Raw genomic sequence first — 27,660 nt, 5'->3', positions numbered from 1 at the left:
AAGGAAAGCGGATGCTGGGCAGGTAACAATGGGTGAGATTGTTCACTCACTATGCGCTGCGCGATGGAGGGGTGCAGGACACTGGGTAGATTAGAAGTGCAAGGACTTTTCAGGCTCACGTTGTGTGGTCCCTCTTCCTCATTTCATTTTATTCTTCTTTCTTAGATGCCTTTTAGGAGGAACATTCATATTTGAAGGCCTATTCATTTCTAAATTTCTTCTACCAAGGCAAAGAATTATTATTTTTCTTTGCAAGGTTTAGTCTTGTATTCCTGGAGGAGGGACTCATGGAATCCTACTAATTTGGGTAGCCAGCGGCAGGTATCTAAAGTCTACGGAAGCAGGAAGCGTCCACATGGAAGAGGGTGTTGGTCAAGAAGAAAACCTCAGTAGGAGCGAGAGCTGATAAAAGCCCCTTTTACTTCAGGAGCTGGGAAGAAGTAGATGAGGAACGCGAGGAAGCCAGTGCTTGGGCCCTGCTAGAGCTCACTTTTCTGATACATTTTGAAGGACTGAAATACAGTGGTCCTGACTAGATGAAGAGACTCAAGGGTCTATCATGGTGTCTAGGAGTACTATTTGCCTCCATCCTGCATTGTTGTACGCCTATACTATCTTCTTTGGGAAACTTCAAGTTATATTTGAAAAGTTAAGAATTCTCTCTTCTTTTTAATCATAAGGTTCAGCCTTTTCATGTTAATACACAACTCAGGAAATAATAAAAGAGTCTTGATTCAATAATAAATCAATCAATCAGAAGTGACTGAAATTCTTGGAGAACTTCCTAAAATTTGTTTTGGGGGTCAACTGTTTCTCTTGTATGATTTCTAACACAGAAATGATATGAACACAAAGCTCAACAAAATGCTGATTATTCATCGCATAAAAGACAGTTTTCTCCAAATCCCATCTTTTATTTGATTATCATCAAGGTCAGAGTTTTTCCTCCCCCGGATGTTTTCTGCTAGCCTAAAGTAGCCTCTTTGTTTTCTAAGAAAAAGGCTATGCATTCTTGGCTTGGCTTGTCACTGCCTGCTCCTTCTCACTTCCTGTGGTTCATGGGGGCAGAGCCAATGTTTTCAGAAAAGGAACCAAACTTGGTGATGGCTGGAAATGATTAATGACAGAGCCAGACTGAGGTCAAGAGATTCCTGATGAGTCCACAAAGTTCACAGACACCCTAGAGTGAAAGACAGTCTTGCTTGGTTCTTGGAAATTCTCCAACAGTGAGACCAGCTCATTTAGTTTTGTGAAGTCTCTAGAAGAGTCAGACAACTTGGAGCAGGGGAAAGAAGGCTAAGGTGAAGAAGTAGCCCACGGTGGAGATGTTAATTAATTGAGTGTTCTATTTAGTGCAAAGCTCTGTGGGTGATGCCCATGAAGTTAAACTCAAGCTGTATGAAACTAAGATGTCATAGTTGAAGAGGGTATGTTGCCTGTTCTCTCTCTAATTTCAATGGTCTCCACCTGGCTCAGTTAACTGAACTGGCCCAAGACATTCGCATATCAACTGCACCTCTGATGGAATTCCACTCCTTAGAAGATGATGGTGGAGAGGTGTGTATCCTGGCATCTAGTGGATAAAAGCCCAGAGATGTCAAATATCCCACAGTGTACATACCGTGCCTCTTCTAAGGGACATTTGGCTGAGGCTGGACAGTCCTGATATAAATGGTCAGTTGAAGTTACTAAATGATTTTACATATATTTGATTATGCTTTAGTTTTCAGTTTTTATGAATGCTTACTGGACCTATGGAATACACTCAGGCATATGATGTCATGCATTCATAAATCTTCACCAAACGTTTTCTCTTTACTTTTTCCCCCCAAAGACTAAAACGCCCTCCAAGAGATTCTCATTATTTTATTATAAAAGAATTTTATACTCTGATTGAAACAAGATGATTATTAACTTTAAGGCTTTATACATCTATACCCTTTCAGTTCTCAGCACTCAATTATCTACATGAAACCTTCTCTAACCCAAAACACACCCAGTGCCCCATGAGAGGTGTGTTTTCCTGCTGGCTGCCTGTGGCATCTTCACATGAGCACGTGAAAAGAGCACCCCCTCTATATGGGGATGTACCCCAAGAACCTGAGATCAAGAACAGTACTAAACCCTATACACTAGTAAGAAAGGAACTATACACTAGTAAGAAAGGAACAGCAATAAAATAGAACAATATGCTATAATAGAGCAATATGCTATAATAGAACAATATAGAATATTATTTTTCTCAGAGGAGTCAAGAAGAATCTTCCAATTATGGCTGAATGCAAGTGACTGTGTGAGCAGTGGAAATGTGGTTGGGGGAGCACTGCATCGTGTGGCTGCTCTGGTTTTCATGTTCTTCTCTGCTAGAATTCTGGGCCTGTCTTCCCTCTGAGCCCCCAACAGGGATTGAGTGTAGGCAGTATGTCATTTCACTACTTGTCACCCATTTTACAATGTGTGAGGTTTCGGAGGGACAGTCCTTACTGCCTTCCTAGTTCCCAGGAGAGAGACAAGGCACCATCAATCCCCACCCAACAGTTTCTGCTTGAAAAAGAAACAGTTAAAATTAGGTTATATACTCAATGAGATAGTCATAAATGCCCCCAAACAATGTTTGTGGAAGCAACAAAAAGCACCAGTAACGCAGACACACAGACTCTAACTTAAATGCATTCAGTGAGTGAAATGTAATAGGTAAGTTCCACAAAGTTACCTTACTGGAAGGTAAAAAGAACAACTTCCAACTGGGTCAGGGAAACAGGGAAACGGACCAGACATGTTATGTGCTTTCCATTTTGTCTTCTCTTCACTTTCAAAAAGCCCTCTTAAAATGAAATGGTCCATTCACTGAAGCTGGGATAGGTTTTGTAAATCCACTAAGTCTTTCATGAGAATTCTCTGCTAACCATCAGTTTGGCTTCGGTGAATCATTTAAACTCTCCAGGTTTAAATGATCAAACCTAAGAAAGTCTGGAAGGATCTATCATCATCTTTCAGGCCTTCCTTGGGTCTAAGTTTTTTGATGGATTCAAGACTGCAACTTTCCACCTCACCACATAGAGAATTATCCAAGTCTTGGTGCTTAAACTATCCACCCGCCTTTCCAGTTTAGTATATTTATGTGTCATTTCATGGTATGTAAGTGTTAAATTTTGTGAAACAATGCAAGCAGTCATATTCTTTTTCTCTTTCTCTTCCTCTCCCTCTCCTGTTTTTCTCATCTCTGTATCTCTCTCTCCCTTTGTCTCTGTGTGTCTGTCTTTCTGTCTCTGTCTATGTGTTTCTCCTTCTCTCTCCATCTCTGCCTCTGTCTCTGCCTCTGTCTCTTGTGTTTCTCTCGTTCAGTGTGTATTTAATTTTATGACCCAACTGAGAAGCACCCACCATATCCCTAAGCTATGTCCTCCAATTTGACCACTAGGGGGAGCCCTTGCATGTAAAGAACGGACGGTGCAATTCTAGATTCTGAACTCCACAGAGCAAAGTGAAACAATATGCATGTAACTTAGTAACCTAATTTTAAATTTAGATCTGAAGTTCTCTATTTTATTAGAAAGGAAACATGGCCTTTGGAAATATGAGAGTTACATGAAGAAGGCGACAAGATATGCTGCCTCCCTCTGGTTCCACTATCAACACTCCTGCATTCCCTTTCAAATCAGTGAACCAAGACCAGAAATGCTGAGTATTATGCGAAGTGTAAATAGTAGACATTGTTACACTGCCACTGCAGAGCCATCAGAGAGGAGAGATGGGTTCAAACTCTAATGCCCAAGTTTCCGAAGAGGCTTAGGCACATAAAAAAACATTTCTGTTCTCTAACAGTTTGAAACTAAGACCTCATGCTTGCTGGGGAAATGCTCAACCACAGGAGGCTCAACCCCACATCCTTTGCTTTAGTAATTTTCATGCTCCTTTCCCCAGGTAGTCCCTGCCCATCTCTCCCACGCTGCCAAGATTACAGGCACAAACCACCACAAATGGTTTTTTTTTTTTTTAATATGAATTCTCACTATTTTTTCCTCTTGGGCTGGCCTCACATTCTGTTTCTACTCCATGTTGCCCGTCTCTTGCTTAAATATTGGGATTGATGATGATGCATCTAGTGAATTGGAAATGTTAGTGGGGTTAAGGAACAAATAGGTTTAAGGATGAAAATAGGTGTTGGTTTCTGGAAGCTTAAAGTTTGAGATGCTCAGGAGATAAATAAGTAGAGACAAAGCTTTGAGGAGGACAGTATATGTGGTATGTATGTCCAGATGATACAGAGAGCTGAGTTAGTACCTGAAAACCTTGCTGAGAGCCTGTATTTAGGAAGAGTCAGGTAGCGCCCAGGACCAGCAATGGGACACATCACCATAAAGGTAGGATAAAAATGAACTTTACATCTTTGGCAAGGAGAAGGGTGAGGGGGGAGAGTGTAGTTGTGGAGGTGGGAGGGAAGGGATGGTAGAGGGAAAACAAAGGAGGAGGCAACAATGCTCAATAGGAAATGTACTCATTACCTTGCTCATGTAACTGTAACCCCTCTGTACAGCATTTTTACAATTAAAAATGTACAAAAAATGTTGGCTGGAGTTTTTGGAAAACACATTTCCCTGTTCAGTTTTCTAGTTAGGAAAATATCTACCAATGCATAATGGTTTGGTGCCAACATACTTTTGTTTGGAATTCATGTATTTGATTTCACTTTTTCAGTGAACTGCAGTTTGTTTCAATCCTTTCATATACTTCTAGATAACATTAGCACAGTTAAGCTGCGGAAATCCCCGGAAGGCTTTCTTTATACAGAAAATAGCAAAACTTCATGTGATGAACGAGTATGGTGGATAAATCCCACAAAATCCTCAAATATCCCACATAAGAGAAGGAATAAAGCTTCTTGAGTGCTCATGTAACAACATCTCCGTGACAGCCACGTTGGGACAGATGTGGGTTTTCTGAGATTTTGAAATAAACTCATTTGATTCTTGAATGACATCCTTATAAAATTCCATTTTAGACCACACGGAATGATCATGAAGCTAAGGAAGAGCCCAGCTTGTGGCCGCCAGCATCTGTGTTAATACATCTGGCTTGTGTTATGCATTTGGTAGCCACCATGATTCTTCTTAGTGATTTTGCTAATCGTATTGGAAATCTCTCCCTAGCCCCAAACGTTAGTTTCTGTACTGCTAGTTATGTGGGTGTGTCATTGGTGAAGTGTTGTCAAATTTGTTTGTTTCCACTTGTGTTCTCACACAAGTGTGGGGGTGTGGTTTTGTAGTGGGTTTGCTTTGCTTAGTGTTAAGGAGGAAGCCACTTTCTGTTCTCGATGTTTCTACATAGAGAGATGCCTATTAAGGTAACAGGGTTTCCTGCCTTTCTCCAACCCCTTCTCATTTAGGGTGATGAGGCTGTTCATCTTTTTTTCTTATCTACCAGTTGGCAGAGAGATCATATTCTATTCTTCTTTTCTGGGCAATAAATATACAGGCAGGACTTTTCTGGAAGGCTTAAGGCTGTCCAGTGATGGATAGGTTAAGTCAAAGTTGTAGAATTTTTTTGAAAATTGGCTTGAAGATTTGTGACCTAGGTTCAGAGAAAAGGGGAGTTTCTTACTTCTTATTGTCTCATTCCTATGTTTCTCTCTTTGGTTCAAAATGCAAGCAGGAGAAAGCGCGGGTATAAAAGGAGCCTTTTATATTGCCACCCCTTAGTGTGTCCAGCTAGAGAAATAGAGAAAGAGGAATTTTTAGTGGGGCTGAGGCCTGTGACTGTAGGCCTCCAAGGTTAGAAGAAAGGAGTCAAAGGGTCATGCACATCTATCTTGGTGGGTGATAAGTGTCTATATTGTACCGCTGACTGTGTGGCTGAACAAGCTTCTGGCATTGGCAAATATAGACCCTATGCAATTCCCACTGGGACTGGGGGTTGCTTTAGCCTCAGGCGAGTGGCCACTTTTTATACAGGTAAGAAGAGGTGAGTAGGGCTGCAGTGGCCAGCCTGGGAAGACAGAATGGAGTCCAAGGTGTAGTAAAGGTGTAGATAGTGAGGAGCTGAATGACTTATTTTTCCCTCTCTCTTTTTCAGCTCTACCTGTTGATTAGGACTTGCAGAAGCCGAGTTCTCCGAGTTTCCTGCAGAAGACCACCAGTAGATTCCAGCCTCGACTGACTAGTGTGAGGCACGCGGAGGGGCATTATTCTGGCAGCTGCGGAGGGAATTGAAGTAGCAGACCTCTTGAGATCACGTGATTTGCCACATGCTCTCAAGAGTCACCCATGAAGGGTTGTATATTCAAGGCAAATAATATAAATAGACATGCTATGTTTTTGGGTCGAGGTAGAGAACAGCTCAGTGAAATGTTTGCAAACCCACAGGTTTATCACTAGGAATCAGGAAAGGAAGGAAGATCAGAAGGGTTTTGGAAACTGTGCTTCAATCTGACAATCCTAACAAGGGCAGAGGATGGCTAAAAAGAAATAAATAAACGAGGCAAACAGAATAAAAGCTAAAAGGGAAGAAAGGTTTTCATGAGGAGATCGGCTGATATCCTAAGATGAATGAGCTAGATAGGAAATCTCCTAAGGCCAGATGAGACAGCACTCAAACAAAGGATATGTCTGAGTCTATATACTCATAAATAAGGGTCTCAGAAAATTGCTATTAGATCAGAAAGAGTGACATGGCCTAGAGAAATGCAACTGATAAAAGATCAAGATCTCAGAAACCTGGAAGGACTCCTCTAGGGGGTGCTAGAATCCTGAAAAGATTTGCAAACCAAAACCTTTCTGAGAATATCACTTAGGCGGAGTTCTCTAGAACAGAGGGGACATATTTGAGAGATCTCTGGCATACTAAGAAAATTTTCAGCCAGGCACTGGTGGTTCATACCTGTAATCCTAGCTACTCAGTACGCTGAGATGTGACAATCACGGCTTGAAGCCATCCTTGGCAAGAAAACCTGTGAGACTCTTTAATTAACCACCAAAAAGTCAGACATGGAGCTGTGGCTCAAGTGGCAGAACACTAGCCTGAGTTTAAGCCCTAACAATGACACACATGTTACACACACACACACACACACACACACACACACACACACACACACACACACAGAGAGATTTCTCACCATGGGAATCTTTACATGATTAAATCTAAAAAAGATATTTTAAATGAAATCTTTTGACTACAAGGGAAAAAAGAACCTCCCTCTTCCCCAGCTTAGGGAACAGAGTCAGTCCTAAATTTTTTTTTTCTAGGAAAAGAGACTAAGTTAAGGTATCAAGTATAAGAATTTCCAGTGAGGGGCTGGGAAGGTGGCTCAGTGGTAGAGTGCTTGCCTTGCATGCATGAGGCCCTGGGTTCTATTCCCCAGCACCACATAAGCAAAAAGAAAAAAAAGCCGGAAGTGGCGCTGTGGCTCAAGTAGTAGAGCGCTAGCCTTGAGCTGAAGAGCTGAGGGACAGTGCCCAGGCCCAGAGTTCAGGCCCCATGACCGGACCCAAAAAAAAAAAAAAAAAAGAATTTCCAGTGAGCTTTCCTTAAAGATTGCTACTATGGAGAAAAACATTCATAAAAAAAATGGTCCATAGGCTCTGAACTATCACGAACTCAGAGAAAGCAGTTGGTTTTCCTCCATATGAAAGTGTAGCATAATTTTTTGATATCAATTTTGTTGAAAAATTAGATGGAAGCCACCAATTTGAAGGGAATTAGTCAGCCAACCTGTCTGAAGGAAAACCATGAAAAATTTTGAGAGGATCTGGTCAATTAACAAAGTGGAGTCTACATATGTGAGCTGGGATACAGAAACTGCCAAGCAAATGTCTTAGCTTCTCGAGACCATTATTCTTCCTGTCCAGTAGGGGGCTCACTCGCCATGGAAAGCTCACAGAGTTCCTTCTGCTTGTATTCTTCTAGGGCACCATGCTTCTTGGAGTGAGAAGAGGAGGACTTAGGATGGTCAGGGTGGGTCATTCTCCTCTTGAAAGAATTAATGGTCTTGCTGGGTGTTGAATTGAAGCCATTCCCTTCAATGGCTTTGTCATCAATAGGTGACATTTTAATCTCCATGTAGCTCATTCTAGTATCAGCCTCTCAGCTGGTTCTGAATTTAAGCAGGCAGAAAAGAATATTTCCTCCTCTGCTAAGCCCCTAATTCTTGGGCTTCATCAAGACTAGGGAGAATGTCTGTAGGAAGCAGTTTGTCAGAATTGGTGCAGAATACTGATGAAGGCTCCAATTTCCACCTGTCTGGGCTCCAGTTACTGGCTGTACATTCTTTAAAAAAAATTAAAATTTCTTGCTGGGCATTTAGTGGCTTATGTTTGTGAGCAGCTACTAAGAACACTAAGATTTAGATAATCACAGTTTAAGGCCACCTTGGGGAGAAACAAGTCTGAGAAACTTCAAATTAACCAGTAAAAAGCTGGGCTGAGCTATGGCTCAAATGGTAGAACGCTGGTTAAGCAAGCAAGAAACCCCGAGTTCAAACCCTAGTACTAGCACAAGCAAAGAAAAAAAAAAACCCTCTACAGTATAATCTAGAGGTTGATTAATGTAACATCTACTTTATGAGAGTTTTTTGGGGGAAGCAAGTGAGATAATATAGGGTACTTACAAAACTCCACTTTGTCTCCCATCTGTGGTTCCTTAAAATATGGCTATTCATAATCATGGCTGGTTACTTAATGCAAATTACGAAGAACACTCTGTGTAAGCAATTAAAACATATGACCTCATTTGATCTTCACAAAACTTGTGTAGTAGGCATTAATATTTAAAATTTGTAAATGAAGTAATGGAAGCCAGGAGAGATTAATTTTTGTATGAAAGGACACATTATGTGAATAGTAAAGCAGACATTGGAACGCTGACAGTCTGAATTCAGAAGCCCTACAAACCCTACTCTTCAACATTATACAATGTTCCTCAAATAACATTTATGATATATCAACTACTTATGTGCCTACCACATGTGAGGAGCTTTGTCTGATACAATTTCTCCAATCCTATAAAAAGTAAGGGAATGAACTTTGTAGTCAGAAGGTGTGGTTTTGAAATTCATCTCCATGCCTTCGTAACATAGCATTCTTGGGGGAATTTCATTAATCTCTCTGAGCCTCAACTTTTCATCTATAAGTTGAGATCACAATTCTTAAATCTCAAACATTTGCTATAATGATTTTATCAGAGAATATTCAATATTTGCTCTGCTAGCAGCAATCAGTCAGCGTGTGTGTGTGTGTGTGTGTGTATGTGTGTGTGTGTGTGTGTGTGTGTGTGTATGTGTGTGTGTGTGTGTGTGTGTGTGTGTTACCAGTTAGAACTTGGGTCTTCATATTTGCTTGGCAGGTGTTCTTACCTTAAACGATGCTTCTAGCCCTATTGCTGGTAGTCAGTGTGATCGGGTTTCAGTTCCTGTGTGTTCTACGTGTTAGGCTTTCTATGTAGCTACGATAACAGGCATGCCCAGTTCTTTGTTAACAAAAGGTCTGGTGAACTTTTCAGCAAGGGCTGCTATTCTCCTAATCTCAGTTTTCCAAGAGGCTGGGATTATAGGCATGAGCCACTGTACCTTGCTGCCTCCTTCTTATCTTTATCTATGGACAATAAACTAAAGCTCCTTTGTTCAAAAGTGGCAGTGTCAACTTCATGTCCCAAATTTAAAGAATAAAAAAAAAGTTGTTTTCCCATTGCTTTCCACCTCATTACTGTTTTACTAATTTTCAGACTCTCTAGTGCTAATGTCTCTCCACACCCATCAGTTCTTCTTGAGGAGAACAGATCCATTCTTTACCTCTTTTAAAACTACCAGGGGTGCAGCAATAGATTCCCAAGTGTGTTTACTGGAATTGCTTTTGGGCCTTTGGTAGTGAATACAGCAGGTGTATATAGAGGGAGAGGAAATGTATTATCTATGGCTCCAATGAGGACATCTCTGCCCTCAATTGTACTGTACTGAAGTGCTCCTTGGTAAAACAAGGAACAAAGAAGTTTCTCTGGGAGCCACAGTCTTGCAGCCTGCAGGCCTACTTCATCATGTACGAATGCATGTCCTAATTCTGTGCCTCAATTTACCCAAATTAACAAACAGAATAATAGAATCTTAATAGCGCCTGGGGATAATAAGAGGATTAGCTAGTAAAGTATATGTGCTGTGTAATGCACAAGTGCATGGAAAGAAAGTGAATTAAGGGTTTGAATTTTGGCTCCCCACTTTCTACCTGATTCTGGCGTGTTATTCAGCTTTTCTGTACCACCATTTGTCTGATATGTCCCTCAGATTTTGTAAGTTAGAAGTAATTCCCCAGTTCAGATGGTGGTAGTATTTTGAGGTGATGTATATGGAAGATAATTAGTTAAGGTCACAGGTGGGGACCTCAGGCTGACTCTAGTGGTCTTCTAAGAAGAGAGGAGAAAGACCATAGCTGCTGGTACATACTTGCTGTATCTTGTCATGTGACCTTTTCCACCATGTTATGATGTACTAACAAGACTCTAACCAGGTGCCAAGCAAATACAAGAACCATGAGCCAAATATACTTGTCGTCGTCGTCTTCCTCCTCCTCCTCCTCCCTCTTCTTCTTCTTCTTCTTCTTCTTCCTCCTCCTCCTCCTCCTCCCTCTTCTTCTTCTTCTTCTTCTTCCTCCTCCTCCTCCTCCTCCTCCTCCTCCTCCTCCTCCTCCTCCTCCTCCTCCTCCTCCTCCTCCTCCTCCTCCTCCTTCTCTTCTTCTTCTTCTTCCTCTTCTTCTTCTTCCTCTTCGTCGTTGTCCTAGGCATGAACTCAGGGCCTAGGCACTGTCCCTGAGCTTTTTTTTGCTCAAGGCTAGTGCTTTATTATGTTGAACCACAGCTCCACTTCTGGTTTTCCAGTGGTTAATTGGAGATAAGAACTTCATGGGGACTTTTTTGCCTGGGCTGGCTTAGAACTATGATCTTTAGATCTCAGCCTCCTGAATAGCTAGAATTACAGGCGTGAGGTACTGACTCTGCTCCTGGATATACTTCTATTCTTTAGAAAGTCTTTGGTCTCAGGGAATTTGGTTATATGTCGTCATAGAACATGGGCAAAGATAGAAGGACTAGTAGCTCAGGGTACGCAAACAATGCTTTTCCCTTTTATTTCTCTGAAACAGGGTCTTACTAAGAAGCTCAGGCTGTGTTGAACTTTTTTTTTTTTTACAGTTGTGGGGCTTGAATGCTGGGCCTGAGCGCTGTCCTGAGCTTTTCAGCTCAAGGCAAATGCTCTACCACTTGAGCCACAGCGCCACTTCCGGTTTTCTGGTGGTTAACTGGAGATAAGAGTCTCATGGGCTTTCCTGCCTGGGCTGGCTTTGAACCACAATCCTCAGATCTCAGCCTCCTGAGTAGCTAGGATTACAGGCGTGAGTCACCGGCCCCCAGCTTGTCTTGAATTTTTGATGCTCCTTGCTCAGCTTCTTGAGTACTGGGATGGTTGGTGTGTAGCACCACACTCAGTTTCTGTTTTAAACCTGAGTGGCTATCTCACCTCTACTCATGGAGTACCTCTGCTCATGAAGCAAAATATAACTGCTCTTCTTTACCTATCACAAGACACTGGGCAAATTCATGAATTCTGACCATGGTTTTATCATGGCATTAGGAAGACAGAGTAGATCAGTGTTCTTTTGAGGGGCTTAGGGTACAGTAGAGAGGGCTAGAGGGCTCAGAAGATTCCAAACGATCAATAACTTGCCAAACTTCAGCTCCCCTTCACACAATGAATCTGAAAGTTCGGTTATAAAATAGAAACTGAAATCACAGGCAGCTTTAATAACCTCAAATCAAATGAAATCGAACTATTCATTTTCTAGTTTCTAATCGCAAAGGCATAACCACTAATGCGTGCTCTCCAAACAACTATAAAACTAATTAGGCATGTGTTTGCCCGCAAAATGTCCAAGACTTCAAACAACTCAACTTTTAAAGAAATCAATTGCCAACCATTACAGAAAAGGCACAGTTTAAAAACATTTATAAAATTATCTTCAGAGAGGACACATGGCAGGGTGGTACACAAATAACACTTTTGCAAAAGTCACTCAACTGTAAGGCTCAGCGACGCAAAGGTCACTCAAACAGGGGCAAATATACATTGAGAGGAGGCAGAGAACTGAGCATCTGTGCTTCTCAAGTTTGGTCTTGGCATGCTCTCTGTGATCAGCACATCCCGAGTGCTCCCCTTCATTTCACTGGCTCCTCGGAGACATGTTGCATTCTGCTGACCTAATTTGGTCAGGTTCAATTCAACTATTTGAAATGTTGCCATTTATTTAACCAGGGAATGTGGGTTCCTTGCTCAGAAGCTTTTCTGAGCATTTAGGTTCATTCAGGAAACGTGTGCTAGACAGAGTCCAACAAAACGCATTACCTGGAAACTGGTACTTGAAAGGTGTGTTTTGTGTGTGTGTGTGAACGTGCACGTGTGTCGTGCATGGGTGTGTGTGTGTGTGTGTGTGTGTGTGTGCACATGCGTGCGCGTGCGGCGTGCATGGGTGTGTGTGTGTGTGTGCACATGCGTGCGCATGCGGCGTGCATGGGTGTGCGTACTCGTGCATGCAGGCACAAGAGGCCAACAAGAGGGGGATAAATGAATGAAAAATGGGAGTGGGGGGTAGAATGCAGTCATAATATTCAATGTCCAGCCTATGAAATTAAGAAAAACTTGGGGAGGGGTTAGTTTGGAGGGACTAGGGAGAATGAGGAAAGAGGTGACAACGATCAAAATGCGTTTCTGATTTCTTGAGTGGTAACTACTTAATGATAATAAAAAATATGATTACCTAATGAAACACTTGTGCTGACAACTGGCAAGGAAAAAACATTTAAGGATCAGAAGAATCTAATTTTCTGGGTCAATCTCTGTTATAATTTACCCTTAAAATATAGTGCTAAGTCTCTCTCTTGCCCTTTGGGGAAAAACACCTCTATATAACTGCTCTACAAAGAAATAAACACCCACGAAAACAACAATGAAGACAACAAAAATATTTGTCTGAAAGTGTACTCTAACTTTCGAAATTAATGTTATTGATTTTTTGGTGTGTCACTCTGTGTATCTCTATTGTCTGTGAGTATGATGACTAGTTTGATGGGGGGATCTTATGTCAAAAATAACCAGCAAAAAAGAGAGTGAAAGGCTTCACTCCAGCTGTAGTAGACTCAAAGCTCTACATTCAAAGCTCAGTAGTGCCAAAACTTTGCTCAAAGCTTGGGAAAGAAACCTTACCAAACAGGTGTCTTCTAACGTAGGTTCCTAACTAGAAATCATGAGAGCATTTTTTTTCCTATTGCTGTTTCAAAAAATTAACCATGTCTATTCTAGGTCCTTCTGTCATTGCTATTTGATCATCTTCTGGAACATTTACAGTCAAGCCCATAGAGGGGGACTCTTACAAGTACTCATTTGTCAGACTGAGTTAGTTTTAAAGATTAATGGATTCTACTTAGGAGCCATCCCTTCTAATCTGTTTGTTTCTTAATTTTGTCCAAAAGCCAGTATCTTCCTGGCACAGATCCCACCTGACCCGTCTGTCAACTCCTTTCAATGTGGGATCTGACCAGCTGGGACAACAAGAAGAGAATGTTTGGACAAAGCTGACCCCAACAACGAGAGGCCAATCACAGACAAACAATTCAGGAAAAAAACCATTCAGACAAGAGGGGATGTTGTCACACTCCAACGGAGTTGCTTGTGCCTGCATTTTCAAAACTTATTAAAGCCAAGACATTAAAAAAATAGTTAATAAACATAGTTATCTGATACCCATGCCTGTTGACCTGCTAACTAAAAGAAGAACTCGTACTTTTGTCTTTCCTTTACCCATCATTTCCATAGAGCTAGAAGAGATCCAAATGCTCCTTCTTATCGAACCTTACATGGTAATGCTTTCTTCTGTTTCCTTTCTTCTCTAGGCTATAAAAGTACAAATGATATAGCTTAAGGGCTAACTCTGCTAAAATCAGACAAATGATATGATGGGCAGTATTTTAAAATAAAACAGCATGGATATAATAGTAACTGCTATCCAAGGGGAATGTGTGCTGTGTTTAAATAGATTGTTGTCTTTGGGTTAATAGATTAAGACAGCTTCAAACCAGCACTCATAAATTAACCCCATTAAGTCTTTGAACTCAAGCACAAGCCGCCATCAAGGAAGGGCTCTTGTAATAAATACCTGGTCATGGTTCTCAGGTTCCTGCCTTTTCTGGGGCCTCTATTGTCCATTTTATTCCTTTAGGCCATTGGATCTTACTTTCTTCATCTTTAAACCAGATGTGTTTTTTCTGGACTTCTGGCTATAAGTTTCCAATAAATGCTTCCATGTGACTTCCATCCTCTACAGTGTGATTCTCCAGAGTTTCTTGGCCCCTGGAACTGGCATCTATACTATTTTATTCTGATAATCAATAATCAATAGAGTGGTCTCAAAGACCACTCCATGGTCTTCTGCCAGACAACAAATACATGTGACCCTGCTCAGCTAAAAACAATTGAACCCGCAAAGGGTACAACTACTTAAAGACAATACAAAATAAAAAATAAGTTACAAAAAGATAAGGCATTTGCTCTATTAAAACTAGGATTGATTTTGTTCTTCTGTCACATAATGACAACCCAATGACACATGATGAACAGCACAGCAACCTAAGATGAAAAAGAAAAACACAACTGTCCTTCAATACCTCCTTAAAGATTTACACGTTGCTGTGGCTACTTGTAAGACTGGCTCACAGGTCCCTCCCTCGCTTAAGAAGTGACCCAAGATACAACTAAACTCCCCACTTTGTGACCCATCAAAAGTCCTGATAGGCTGGGCACCCGTGGCTCAAGCCTGTAATCCTAGCTACTCAAGAGGCTGAGATCTGAGGATCGCAGTTCAAAGCTAGCCCGGGCAGGAAAAGTCTGTGAGACTCTTCTCTCCAATAAACCACTCAGAATACTGGAAGTGGTGCTGTGACTCAAGTGGTAAGAGTGCTAGCTTTAAGCTAAAGAGCTGATGGACAGTGCCCAGGCCCAGAGTTTAAGCCCCATGAACGACGGGGGGGGGGGGGGGGGGGGGGGGGGGGGAGAAAGTACTGATAGGCCAAACAGAGTGTTGATCCCTGAGTGTTGATCCCTGATTAACAAGCATACTCAGTGAAATAAAATTCCCTTTTATGAGACCTCTTTAATGAAGACCTCATGTTTATATACTGCATATCATTAATATTATTGTAACAAAATGCACTGGGTAAATGGGCATGCACAGCTAAAAAACATGATCACTATCTGCCACACAAAACTGTCTATCATGAAGTACCTCTGTTCTAGGAGGATTCATCCAAGTATCTCCTCAGCCCAAATCAATTGTCCCAGATACCAATCCCCAGGGGCTTGGAGCTATCCTGCTCAGGCCTACAACCATACTAGGAGCATACTTCTCATATTACACGCTTTACTTTTGCTCCAACAGACCAGTGCTTCTCTCATGAATTGTGTATGTTTCACTCAATTCTTTGTTCAAGGTGCCAAGACCCTGAGATGACTGTTCTCTGGTAAACTAGAATCTTATATATAAACTGATCAAAATTAGGATTTAAAATTATATATGGCTGGGAAATATTTACAGTAAAATATTGGAAAAAAGTCTCCTAAGGGGATAGTCTAACACTATGCATTAAGGGAGTGAATTCTGGTGCAGGAAAGCCTGACTTTGTCCTCACCTGTGTGAATGTTTCCTTGGCAACCCTGGACAAGTTACACAATCTTTCTAGGCATCTGTCTCCTCCTTGGGATAAAGGGAATTGCAACAGTAATGCCTGTGTCGAGGAGATTTTTTTTAATACAATTAGGAGAACACATATAGATAACAGCTGAGTGCATACTTAAAGTATGAGAGTATTGGTGTTTTCTTTTTAATTACCTCCATCTTCTAGATTCCTTTAACAAACATTTGTTAATAGTGGGCATGACTACAGTAACAACAAAGTTGGTTATTAACACACTATTCTTAAAATATTAAGGAAGAATCTAACAGATTCTAACAAAAGGAAGTATTTGAAAATTTTAATCCATGAATTTTAGCTACTGTCAAATGCCTGTATTGGGCATGAAGCTCAATGAAGATGAATATATTTTTCTTATTGATTTCTCTTCAAAATTTAGTGAAACTGTTTGAGTTAAAAGTCTATTCAAAGGCCATGAAAAATAGCAAAATGTGTTGATTAAAATATCAAATTTCTTTTTTTAGAGTAATGCCATATATATATATATATATATATATATATAAAACAAAAGAATAAGACTTGTGTTGTAAATGATTTAGGAAAATGGATACAGCCCTAGACAGCTAGTATAAGGACAAATACACAAGATTTTCCTGTGTTAACAGAAACTTCAAAATATGAACACATCTAAACTCAGAAACATCCTTCAAAACCTATTCACTAAAGTAATAGCTGATAACTTTTTTAAAAATGAAAAATATGACATTCTGGTTTAAGATTCTTTTTTTCCCTTTGGGGCAAATAATTTTCCTTCTGCAAATTTCAGCTTTAGGGTTGCTCTGTGTGGCTGCCTGTGTGGGTGTCTGTAGGCCACGGAGCTGGTGTGTGCAGGGGCACCAAGACCCAGGGTGCAGCTTACACTGTATAGGGTGCCATGAGGAAGACACCCCCTAATTTAATCAGGGAGGCTCTCTCATTCCAGATGACATAGTTATAAAGCAAAGTAGGAAGCAAGGGCAGTCCTCATTAGCCTCATGCTCTTTCTCATCTCTCTTCTTTCTCCCTTAAAGAAATGAGATGCCAAGGTGGCAATGATGACTGCTGCAGATCCCTTTTGAGCATGTTTCACTTGCTACTTTGGAAAAAGTTGAGTTCTGAACCTCCCTGAGACTGCTACAGTCAATTAAGACACAATTGCTCCCTCACTGTTGGCTAATCGGGGTCACCTCTATAACTGATTCAAGTCAGAGAGCAATTAATATCCATTTGCACAGGAATAGAATTGCAAGTCTCTTCCAATGCTATTCAGCTTCCTCTTCTAAGGCTGAGTAAAAATCCATTAGCTTGGCACCTGGAAAGGTGGGGTGTAGGAAAATAATTTTATAGTTAATGGGAAGTCCCCATGTCCAGTCCACTTGTGTGAAGAAATATATTTTAAGTTAGGCACATTATGGTGGGTGATATATAAGCATTTGGTTCTAGTCAGAAATGCTAATCATCGGCACTGGATTAAAAATCTTGGAGCACACATGTTTAACAAGGCATAATATAATAGTGTTGTGACATAATACACACAGTGTATGAGGAAATAAACAGGGATTCCTTTTATCATATAGGTAAAACGACTGCCTCTTTCATAATTAGGTATCACATGCACATAAAACACATTGTTGAGTTGTCTTGAGCCGTTCATTTCACCTGTGCAGATCAGCTGTGCGGGCAGCGTCACAATTCCTCCCTGAAAGGCAACGTTCCTACTCTACTGCAGCATGCTATTTTATGGACCAGGGAGTGAGATAAATGGATAAAGAGGATTCTGGGGATCTTTCCAGACTTAGTTTTCTACACTGAGGTAGGTGTTGTCTTGGGCCTCAACCTTGAGCTGTCTCTGAGGACCTGGAATATGTCTTAACTCCTCTTCCACTGCTAACAGTTAAGATAACAAGACTTTTGGATGAGAGTTGCATTTTCTTTTTCAGCTTGAACTCTGGGCCTGGGCACTGTCCCTCAGCTCTTCAGCTCAAGGTGAGTGCTATACTACTTGAGCCACAGCACCACTTCTGGTTTTCTGATAGTTTCTTGGAGAGAAGAGTCTCACGGCTTTTCCTGCTCGGGCTGGCTTTGGGCTGAAATCACTGTTTTTGGATGTTCATCTTTCAAACTTCATAAGCCAAGTATATCTCTCTTTTTGTACATACGTATTTTTTAAAGTTATCTTTAAGTAGTTGTACCAAGAAGCTGCCATCTAATAAAGCAGCTTATGAGTATAATATACCTATGTTGTTGGGAAGCTCTCTTAAAGGCCTAGCTGCTCTGATCCATGCTCTATACTCTTCAGTGAATCTATGAGGTCACTACAAGCTGCTTCTTAGCCTTCTGCTTCAATATTCTGCTTCATTTCTAGAACTTCCCTTGTCACTAAGAGTAAGAATACAATCTTCAGTCACCTTTAGGACTACTGAATTATCTCAATGCGTTTTTCTTTCCAAAACAAATGGTTCCCAATTGTACTGGAGCATAGCCAGTAAACTTCTTTACTCCCACGGTCCCTGCTTCATTCATACTGCTCCCTCTGCCTATGGTGGCCTGTTTGTTCTCTGATCAGCCAAGCATTTGCCCAATCCCGCTCCTTGGAAAGCTCTGGCCTGGAATGTTTATCTGGATCTTTCCACCAGTCTTCTCCTCTCCCTGTCAGTTATCTAATACCCCCAGTTACTCAACTGAAGACAGCAATTCTCTCTCCTCTCCGGTATTCTCTCTCTTCTTTCCTTCCTGTGTTTTCCCTCTCATTGTTCTACTTATCACCATCTGACATTATTTTGTTTCTTTGTTTGTGCTTGCCCTCTCAGCCCTTTCAACCCATAGAAGAATGCAAGCTTTCTGAAGGTAGGATCATACATGTCAGGGTCTCCCCAAATGACAATATTATAGAGGTCATCTACCATACCTCGAGTACTAAGAGTGGCTACTTTGCATTTACAGAGGTATGATGTACTTTAATGTGCTTGCTATCCTTGCTAAGAACTTTACCATCAGGTGATCAGAGTTCTGAAATTGTCTCTGTAGGACTTTTTATCCTATGGAGGCTGAGTATAAATATTTATGCAAGGAATTGTCAAAAATGTTTTTGTTGATACACTGTACCTAGCGATTAGAGGTGTGATATGATAGTTCCATCCTAGTATTGACTAATCAGTTTCACAGCATCCTCTGTTATTAGAAAACTTTCCAATGCATTACGAGGTTCTGTTTGGATTCAAGACAGGAAATTAAGGCAGAGATTTCACACAGTGCCTGCCATGGAATGACCCCCTTCCTTCCTATCACGGTGCTTATACAGAGGAGTGAGCATTCTTTAGAAAATAATACAAAACCAACAACAATGTTTCACTTAAAAAAAGACTTGTAGTCTACAAGGAGCCTCTAGCTGAAAATCACTGCAGAAACCAAAGTCTTACACAGGGCACCTTTTCCTACCAGCAGATTTGCTATAGTATATTTGGTTTATTTTAATAATGTTTCAGCTACTGTGTTTAAAAAATGCCAGAAGTTCTAATGCTGAGAAATACCATGATTGGAGAAACTGTACAATGGAGTGAGAAAATCTAGGCTAATTATTATAGGACTGAAAGAATAATCACAAGGTCTATAAATTGTTGTCAACTCAAGTCATTCCTTCGATTAGCATTTCAAATTATTCATTGCTAATTTGCAGCACTTCGGATGACAAGCTGAAGAAGGTTTGTTTTCACACACTCAGGGCGGGAGACAGACAGTCAACATTTTTACAATGGATATTACAAAATGTCTGCTCCTGACTCTTTTCAAAGCTTTTTAAGAATCGCAAATCAGCAAGCATTCTCACATTCATTTTATGCTTAATATAAGACATTAGTTTTTTTATACCCACAACAAAACATGGACCTGCAGAAGTCTTCAAGCAATCTTCCAGAAGCCTCATGCGCATCTTCTGTAGCTCAGGATTGTCCCATTCATCTTCTTCCACGCCCCAATACAGGTCTATGACCTGGGAACAAATGGATGAGGAGACTTTAGATTCCTCTGTGGAAAATTACATTTACCTGTGGGTTTTGTTCCTATGTGCAAGGTCAAGCTAAGGTGACTTTTAATTTTTCGTTAGTGAAGGCAAATTGTGTGTGTGTTTGCATGCGCACACGTTAGTACTGGGGATTGAATTTAGGCCCTGGGTCCTGTCCCTTTATGTTTCTGATCAAGGCTGGATCTCTACCACTTGAGCCATAGTTCTACTTCTGGCTTTGTGGTGTTTAAGTGGAGATAAGAGTCACACAGACTTCTCTGCCCAGGTTAGCTTTGAACCAACCTCAGCCTCCTAAGTAGCTAAGATTATAGGAGTGAACCACTGGTGCCTGGCAGCAAATGACTTTTGAGATCCATCTAGAGAGCTATTTTCATGCATGATGGGTTGGGAAATGAGTATTACAATTTATTTTGTTTTTGATTTTACCTTCACAGGAATGAGGAGACAAGGAAATCCCAAATAGCAGAAGATTTGGAGTCTACAATTTAATTACATTGAAAGAGTAATAGGATTTAAAAAAAAGACATGAATGTGTCAGGGACATGGTTCCCATCTTATTTGTGACAATTAAATCATAACAAAAAACATTACCACATGCCATATTATGTGAAGGAAACAAATCACAATGGGTGTTAACATATATTGATCTGAAGGCACACATCTGCATTTCTTTTAAAAAAAATCAAAGACAAAGAAACCAGGAAACTCCCATTAAATAGTAGGCTCATTCCAGAGAACAGGTATTTGCTTATATCTGTTTTATCTGCAAGCACTTCAGCTTTCATCCATGTATATCTGAAGGACATGCCTTGGAGAATGGTGCAGGGTGCGCGTTACTGAGAACTGAGGATAATAGGACCTTCCATCTCCCGACTTCAAAGACTCCTGGGGTGGATCTTGCCAGTCTGTAAAAACTTTCACAAGCAGGCTCTTTGAAACGTGTAAGGAAGATCAGTAGGGGATCATTTCTTTGACTGCTATCTGCATAAAGTGAATGTTTCCAATTGCAGCTTTGAAGATTCTGCTCCCCCCACCTCCATTTCCTTCTCTGGGTTCCACAAGCAAGAACAAGAAACTCCCAGCCCTCTCTGATAGTCCTGAGGCCAGTCAGTGACTCAGAAGTGAAGCCTTGGTTGGGCCTCCTCCACTGCACAGGCAGATCCCAAGCACTGCGGTTGCTTCTTGTTTCCTGGCTGTCACCATCACACAGGGGTGTGTGCATCAGATAGCTGACCATTTGAACTTGAGTTTTCTCAAGGACAATTCACTTATGATAGTTTCTTTAAAAAAACAGTTCCTTGGGCCACTCACTCCATGGGTGTTTACTACAAAGGAGACTGACATCACTGATCTGGGGCTCTCCCCCTTTAATCTACTACAAGGATTAGTATTACAATAGTAAGAAAAGGGGTATCTGAGATGGATATGATAACTTCACTGATGGATCTGAGAACCTCTAGATGGGGCTACCTGAAATCAGATATAAATAATGCAGTTTAACAATTCAGTTCTTAAAGGCTTTGTGGCTACATACGACTGTTGACTGTCATATTGGACAGTGGTGATACAGAACATTTCACTATTCCAGTGAGTTCCACTGAACAGAGCTGAACATTGTAAACTCAAGATAATACGAGAATCACCTTGCTCTGGGAATCACCTTGCTAGAAGGGAATAAAAGAAGGATGAGGTGGAAAGTGAGAGGACTGTGGTTTCAGGCCAGGGCAGACAAAAAGTTAACGAGATTACCATCTCAACTAATAGTCTGGATGTGGAGGTGTGTACCTGGGATGTAAGTTATATGGGAGACATAGGTAGAATCACAAAGGCCAGTCCCAGGCAAAAGTGTCATACTGAGAAGTATCTGAGAAGTAACCACAGCATTTGTTGTCTTTTAACTGGGTAGAGACTGAGGAATACAAATCTTCTCAGGTTGCTAAGGATGTATTCCTGCTCAAGTTCTGCATGACTTCAAGATACTTTATTTCCAGCCCATAGTAAATACATTTAGTGTACCGAAACAGTTAAAAGTCCACTAGAATTCATTGTTTTTGCCACGAACAGTTTCAAAACCAGACACAGAACCTGCTGTCTCTATTTTGGGGTTTACACTGTTTGAATACAAAATCAGGTCCTGCATAATGACATTTCAGTCAATGATAGAACACAGATATGATGGTCACACAAGATGAGATCACACAGTGATGTCATAGTCATTTGAGTAAGAATACTCTGTGATATTCAAACAATAATGAAATCACCTAACAACATACTTCTCTGAACACACTCTATTGTTATACATTACATGATGGTTGAGGAAGGTCTTACTTGAAAGAAAAGAAAGGGCAAATATAAAGATTAATATCCCAAAATTATAAGTAGGCACCTGTTCCTTTCAACTCCACTCAAATGTAAAATTATATAATTACTAATTATAACAATATGCCAGGGATTTGTAACATCTAATCATAACATGTGGAACACTAACAACACAAAGAAAGGGGCAAATAGAAAAAAGGTATGTAGAATGATCTTGGTATTATTTATCCAAATTAAGTTAGTGTAATCATGTCAATTCAGATAAATCAAGATAGAAATTTCCTCAAATAACTGCCCAGAAAAAAATCTCAAAAATATCATGAGAAAAATCATTGAAGAATTAAAATGCAACCCTGGAAAATACTGACTTAATGTTAAAAATAAAAGCCTAACCAAAGAGTAGCAGAGCAAAAGAGGAACACAAAAGACACAAGACATGTAAATAAGAAAATTAAATGGCAGATGTAAATCCAACTACAACAGTAGTGCCATTAACTGCGAATAGTATAAACCATAAATATGGTTAAAAACAACATTCAACTTAATAATGTCTCAAAATAGAGCAATGGTATGGATTTAAGATTTAAATTGGTAAAACTCTTAGAAGAAAATAAACCTGAATTTTACCATGGTTTCTCATATATAACACAAAAATATAGGTATCTAAAGAAAAAGCATATATTGGACATTCTTAAGGTTAAAAAAATTTAAAGATATGATAAAAAGTATAGTAAACCTAGAATAGAAATTATATGCAAATATAGACTTGCATAGGTTTTTGTCTAGAATACTTGAAAAATATCCACAGATCAATAATGAAAGGGAGAACAAACAATCAAAACAGGCAAACTCTCTGAGTAGATCTTTCTCCACAGACTATATACACATTTCTGACAAACATATGAAAAGATACTCAATATTATTCAGTGTTAAGGAAATGAAAATTAAGACCACAGTGAGATAATTTACAAGCCTTTAACTGTGGTTATGAACAAAGGGACTGACTGATTATTGTAAGTGATGGCGAAGATGTGGAAAAATTGGAACTCATATACATTACTAATGGAAATACAAAATGGTCCAGCCCATTTGAAAAGTCTGGCAGTTTCTCAAAGGGTTAAACACAGTTACTGCCTGGTTCAAAAATTGTCTTCTGCCCGGTGGCCATGGATCACACCTGTAATCCCAATTACTCAGGAGGCTGAGATCTGAGAATTGCAGTTCAAAGCCAGCCCGGGCAGGAAAGGCTGTGAAACTCTGATCTCCAATAAACCACCAGAAAACTGTAAGTGGCTCTGTAGCTCAAGTGGTAGAGTGCTAGCCTTGAGCTGAAGAGCTGAGGGACAGCGCTCAGGCCCAGAGTTCAAGCCCCATGACTGACCAAAGAAAATTCTCTTTTGCTGTACATACCCAAGAAAAAGGAACATATATGTCTGCTAATAATAACTAGATAATAATAATAACTAAAAGTGGGAATATCTCAAATGTGTGCCAAGTGACTGATGGAAAAAAAAATACGGTGCAACTATCCAATCGAATTGTTACTCAGCAATAGCAAGTGATGAACACTCGAACATGTGACAAAAAAGGATAAGCACTGAAAACATCACGCGAAAGAATGCACCCACAAAGGAGCGCAAGCTGCACGGTTCTATTTATTTGATAGGAACAGAAATGGCAGAGAGTGTGGTGGCATAAAGCAAAACAGTAGTTGCTTGGGGTAAGTGGAGAGAGCAAGTAGGGCTTCTTTATGTAGTGAAAATGATGTCATAAAATTGACTTTCCTAACTGCTACGTAGCTATAAACACACTAACGCCCACTAAGACCTATACTTCAAGTTGGTAGATTTAGGCTATATGAACGAGGTTATATTTTCATGAAGGTGTTTAAAAGGATAAATCAACTTGCCTTGTAATTTTCTATGGGCCTTGCATCTCATTCTCAGAGTGTAGTTGAATGTGCGAACCGTGTGTGTTTAAATCAAGTACCTAGTGTGGTATGAGCTTAACTAACTAGATATGCAGCAAAATGACCAGGAGTAAAAGTGTCAAACAAAGCTTTTATTTTACTTAATCTACATATTTCTGAAGCCAAAGTATTGGCATAATTTATTTGCCACCTATGAATCTGTTGTAAGTTTTTGTACCTACTATTTCTTAGAGGTTGGGCCCCACTACTCTCTTTTAGGCCTTGCTAATCTAAGTGCCCTTGGACCTTAGTAGCTTTGTTTCAATATTCTCCTGCTTCCATCAGACTGCTCTTTCCCATATATCTTTAGAAGCAGAAAAATATAGGAAAGGATGAAATCAAGCAACTGTGAAGACAGGAAAGAAAGGAATAAAACACCCAACTTGTGTAACACTAAGTGCCATTTTGGGTGCATATATGTGCCATATGTCCACATGATTGATAACTGGCAAAACGTTTGGAGCTTAAAGTGCTCAAGAAGACAGCATTTATTACATACTTAAAAAATTAAGTTTAGCTTTTAGCCTAATGTCTGGGCACTGCAGACACTGGAATCTAATTTGCTATTTATTGGAATACTAACTTGTTGACAGCACATTTTATGTGCTTTTACTAATTTCATCATTTAAGCTTAAAAGCTGAGGAAAGTAATTTGGTTTTATCTTTTTTTTTTTTTTACTTAAAATCATCTCAGTTGTTTTTTTTTTAAAAACTTCTTAGTGAAGCTACTTTATCATGATTATTACAAGGATTGGATTGATCTGAAAATAAAACAAAGAAAAGAAAACAAGACCCTATCAAATCATACCTTTACCCCTAGCAATAAGTTGTAATCATTTAATTACCAAATGTACAGAACAATAAAGCAACTTAGAAAAAGTAAATGATATAATGCTCCCCTGCACCCCAAAACTAAGACAATCTAATTTGAAATCATAGTGTCCTCACAGCCAATTCTTTGGCAATAAGTGTTGAACATATATATTGATCAAAGTGTGTCTTTCTAAAATGTCCTACACTGTAGGGAACTTTCTGAATGTAAATGTAGGTGTAGAAAGTTGATATGAGTGGTATTGTTTAAAAACAAATCAAGACTGAAAGACTACTTTTCTGAGTTACTACAGTGGTAGACTCTGTAATGGTCCCACTGAGGTTTCTATTACTAGGCTACTTCCTTCTTAGGAATACATTCATTTCATGCTTAAGTTTTGTTTTCACTCTAATTAGCTTAAAGCATCCCTAGCTTGAATATATGTAAACAGGATGCCTTTAAAAATGATTTCTTTTCAAAAAACCAAAATCTCTTCTTAAAAGGATTACTATTTGCCAGCGACATAAATACGCCAAAAACACAAATGAGGTCCAAAGCACCAAGAGCAGAGGTTTCAGAGGTCACAGTGGAGAAGACAGCACTCATTGGAAGTTGTTTCAGTATTTGCATCGCATTTCCAAAATGTTCGTTTCACACAAGAAAGGAAGCAGAGGGGGATCTTAAAACTCAGCCTGTGTGTACCAGATAATGTATCAATTGTAATTATGGGCTTACCATGTGCTAGTTCTCTCTCTGAGAGAGCAACCTCCTTCAGATGCATTGGTCACAAGACAACATCTAGGTCCTATGCTTCTACTAGAACTACTGCAAATACTGACTTTACATCACCTGCAATAATTTTCTTGCTCAAGAGATATATAATGAAGAGTTACACGGGGGTGGGGGAGAAGACTAGAATCGGCAGTTCTGTCTGGAAAAAGCAGGTCCTAAAGGCTCCATATGACCACTGACTGGCCAGAGGGGGTCCTATGGTATCACCAGAAAGGAAATGCCCAGTAATAAGACATCAGATGATGCTTTAAATCAAGTTTCATGCAGATACCTCATGCCTCAGATGCTGATGTCCTGTAAGACGCAGCTTTTGGACAGTCTTCACAAGTATGAGTGGTTAGGAAAAAACTCTTAGGTGAAACCTTTGTCAGGGTTTAAGGCTCATGGAGACAGACGAAAGGGACTGGGAGTTCGTGAGGACAGAGTAAGAGCAGGAACTGTGGTGCAGCTGTGCCAAGTGTGGTCGGTGAGTTAACGCTCACCGAGCAAAGGAACGTGAAGCCGTTGCGTGGTGGGAGGCTCAAACACAAGCAAGCAATGTGCCCGAGAGAAAAACCAAAGTTGGTTCTTGTTCCTGTCCCTAGAATTTCCTCAGCCCCTGTGTTTGGGTGTACAGGTACCTGTAGTAGCTAGTCCTAGTCCTAGTCATCTAAATCCTCTTTGCCTGCATTCTTGTTCCATTTCATTCACTCACTCTGATGCGGGCATTGTAGCAAAGATTTCTTTTTACTCAGAAAGATACTACATAGAATAACTTCCTTCTGAGGCTTGGAGAGCAGAGAGAACTATTGTTCTTGTTTTACAGATGAGAAGCAGAGGCCCTGAGGAGTCAAATAACATGCCCATAGTGACACAGATAGTGAGTGGGATTTGAACCCTGCTCTTGATGGATTGTTCTTTTTATTAATGCGATGTTAACTACCTTGTCACTTCAGATAATTCTGAAGCCTATTTTAGATATGAATATAGATACTTGTAGCTACTTTAGGGGTTCTTTTGCTTGGAAGATCATTTTAACACAAAGATAGAAATGTGACTTGACCTACATATCTAAGTATGGAAAGGTCATAATATCATAAATGTTGGTAGATGGAAGGAAAGCAAGATTAGGAAATAAAAATAATTTACTTGTAGATGAAAAAAACTGGGGATGTTATATTTTAGGGGTCTAGCCTTAATTACCAACAAAGGGAATCTCTTAAATGAGGGTTCCTTCTGCCCTATGAACACTTAAAAAATATTTTCTCCTATAAAAAGCCCTTTTGAGCTGGGCACCAAGTGCTTCACGCCTGTAATCCTAGCTACTCAGGAGGCTGAGCTCTGAAGATCATGGTTCAAAACCAGCCTGGACAGGAAAGTCCATGAGACTCTTATCTCCAATTAAACACCAGAAAACTGGAAGTGGCACAGTGGCTCAAATGGTAGAGTGCTAGCCTTGAGCTGAAGAGCTGAGGGACAGCGCCCAGACTCAGAGTTCAAGCCCCACCACTTACCAAAAAAAAAAAAAAAAAGCCCTTTTAAAGATGGAGAAAAAAAATTAGCTACTCTGTACTTAGAATTTTTTTTTTTTTTTTTTTTGGTCTGGTCGTGGGGCCTGAACTCTGGGCCTGGGTGTGCTGTCCCTCAGCTCTTCAGCTCAAGGCTAGTGCTCTGCCACTTGAGCCACAGCGCCACTTCCGGCTTTTTTCTTTTTGCTTATGTGGTGCTGAGGAATCAAACCCAGGGCCTCAGGCATGCAAGGCAAGCACTCTACCACTGAGCCACCTTCCCAGCCCATGTGCTTAGAATTTAAGAAAGCTTGTGGTGACTATGTTCAATTGGGACATTTAAATATCATTGAAATGGGGGGTATTATGTCTTACTATGTTTATTAAAGGACTAATCCTCATTGTTTGGGGGTAGTCAGACAATCACATTTTAGCAGGAATGAATGCTTAGCATAGTGTAGTTATTGCAGTAGATTCCAAATCTTCCTACAATGCCACAATGTAT

General features: G+C 40.2%; 1 protein-coding gene across 1 annotated transcript in view; it reads right to left on the bottom strand.

The window, feature by feature from the left end:
* Positions 1–27,660, bottom strand: part of Nwd2 (NACHT and WD repeat domain containing 2) — a 133,465-nt gene that overhangs the window by 38,837 nt on the left and 66,968 nt on the right. The window contains exon 3 of the mRNA XM_042678260.1: positions 19,628–19,744. Within this exon, the coding sequence (XP_042534194.1) occupies positions 19,628–19,744 (117 nt within the window). The remainder of the gene's footprint in view (positions 1–19,627; positions 19,745–27,660) is intronic.

Source organism: Dipodomys spectabilis, unplaced genomic scaffold (assembly GCF_019054845.1).
Source record: "Dipodomys spectabilis isolate Male_0828 unplaced genomic scaffold, ASM1905484v1 ptg000043l, whole genome shotgun sequence".
Classification (NCBI taxonomy): domain Eukaryota; kingdom Metazoa; phylum Chordata; class Mammalia; order Rodentia; family Heteromyidae; genus Dipodomys; species Dipodomys spectabilis.
The sequence above is the reverse complement of the archived record's forward strand: the minus strand, read 5'-3'. Positions and strand labels throughout refer to the sequence as shown.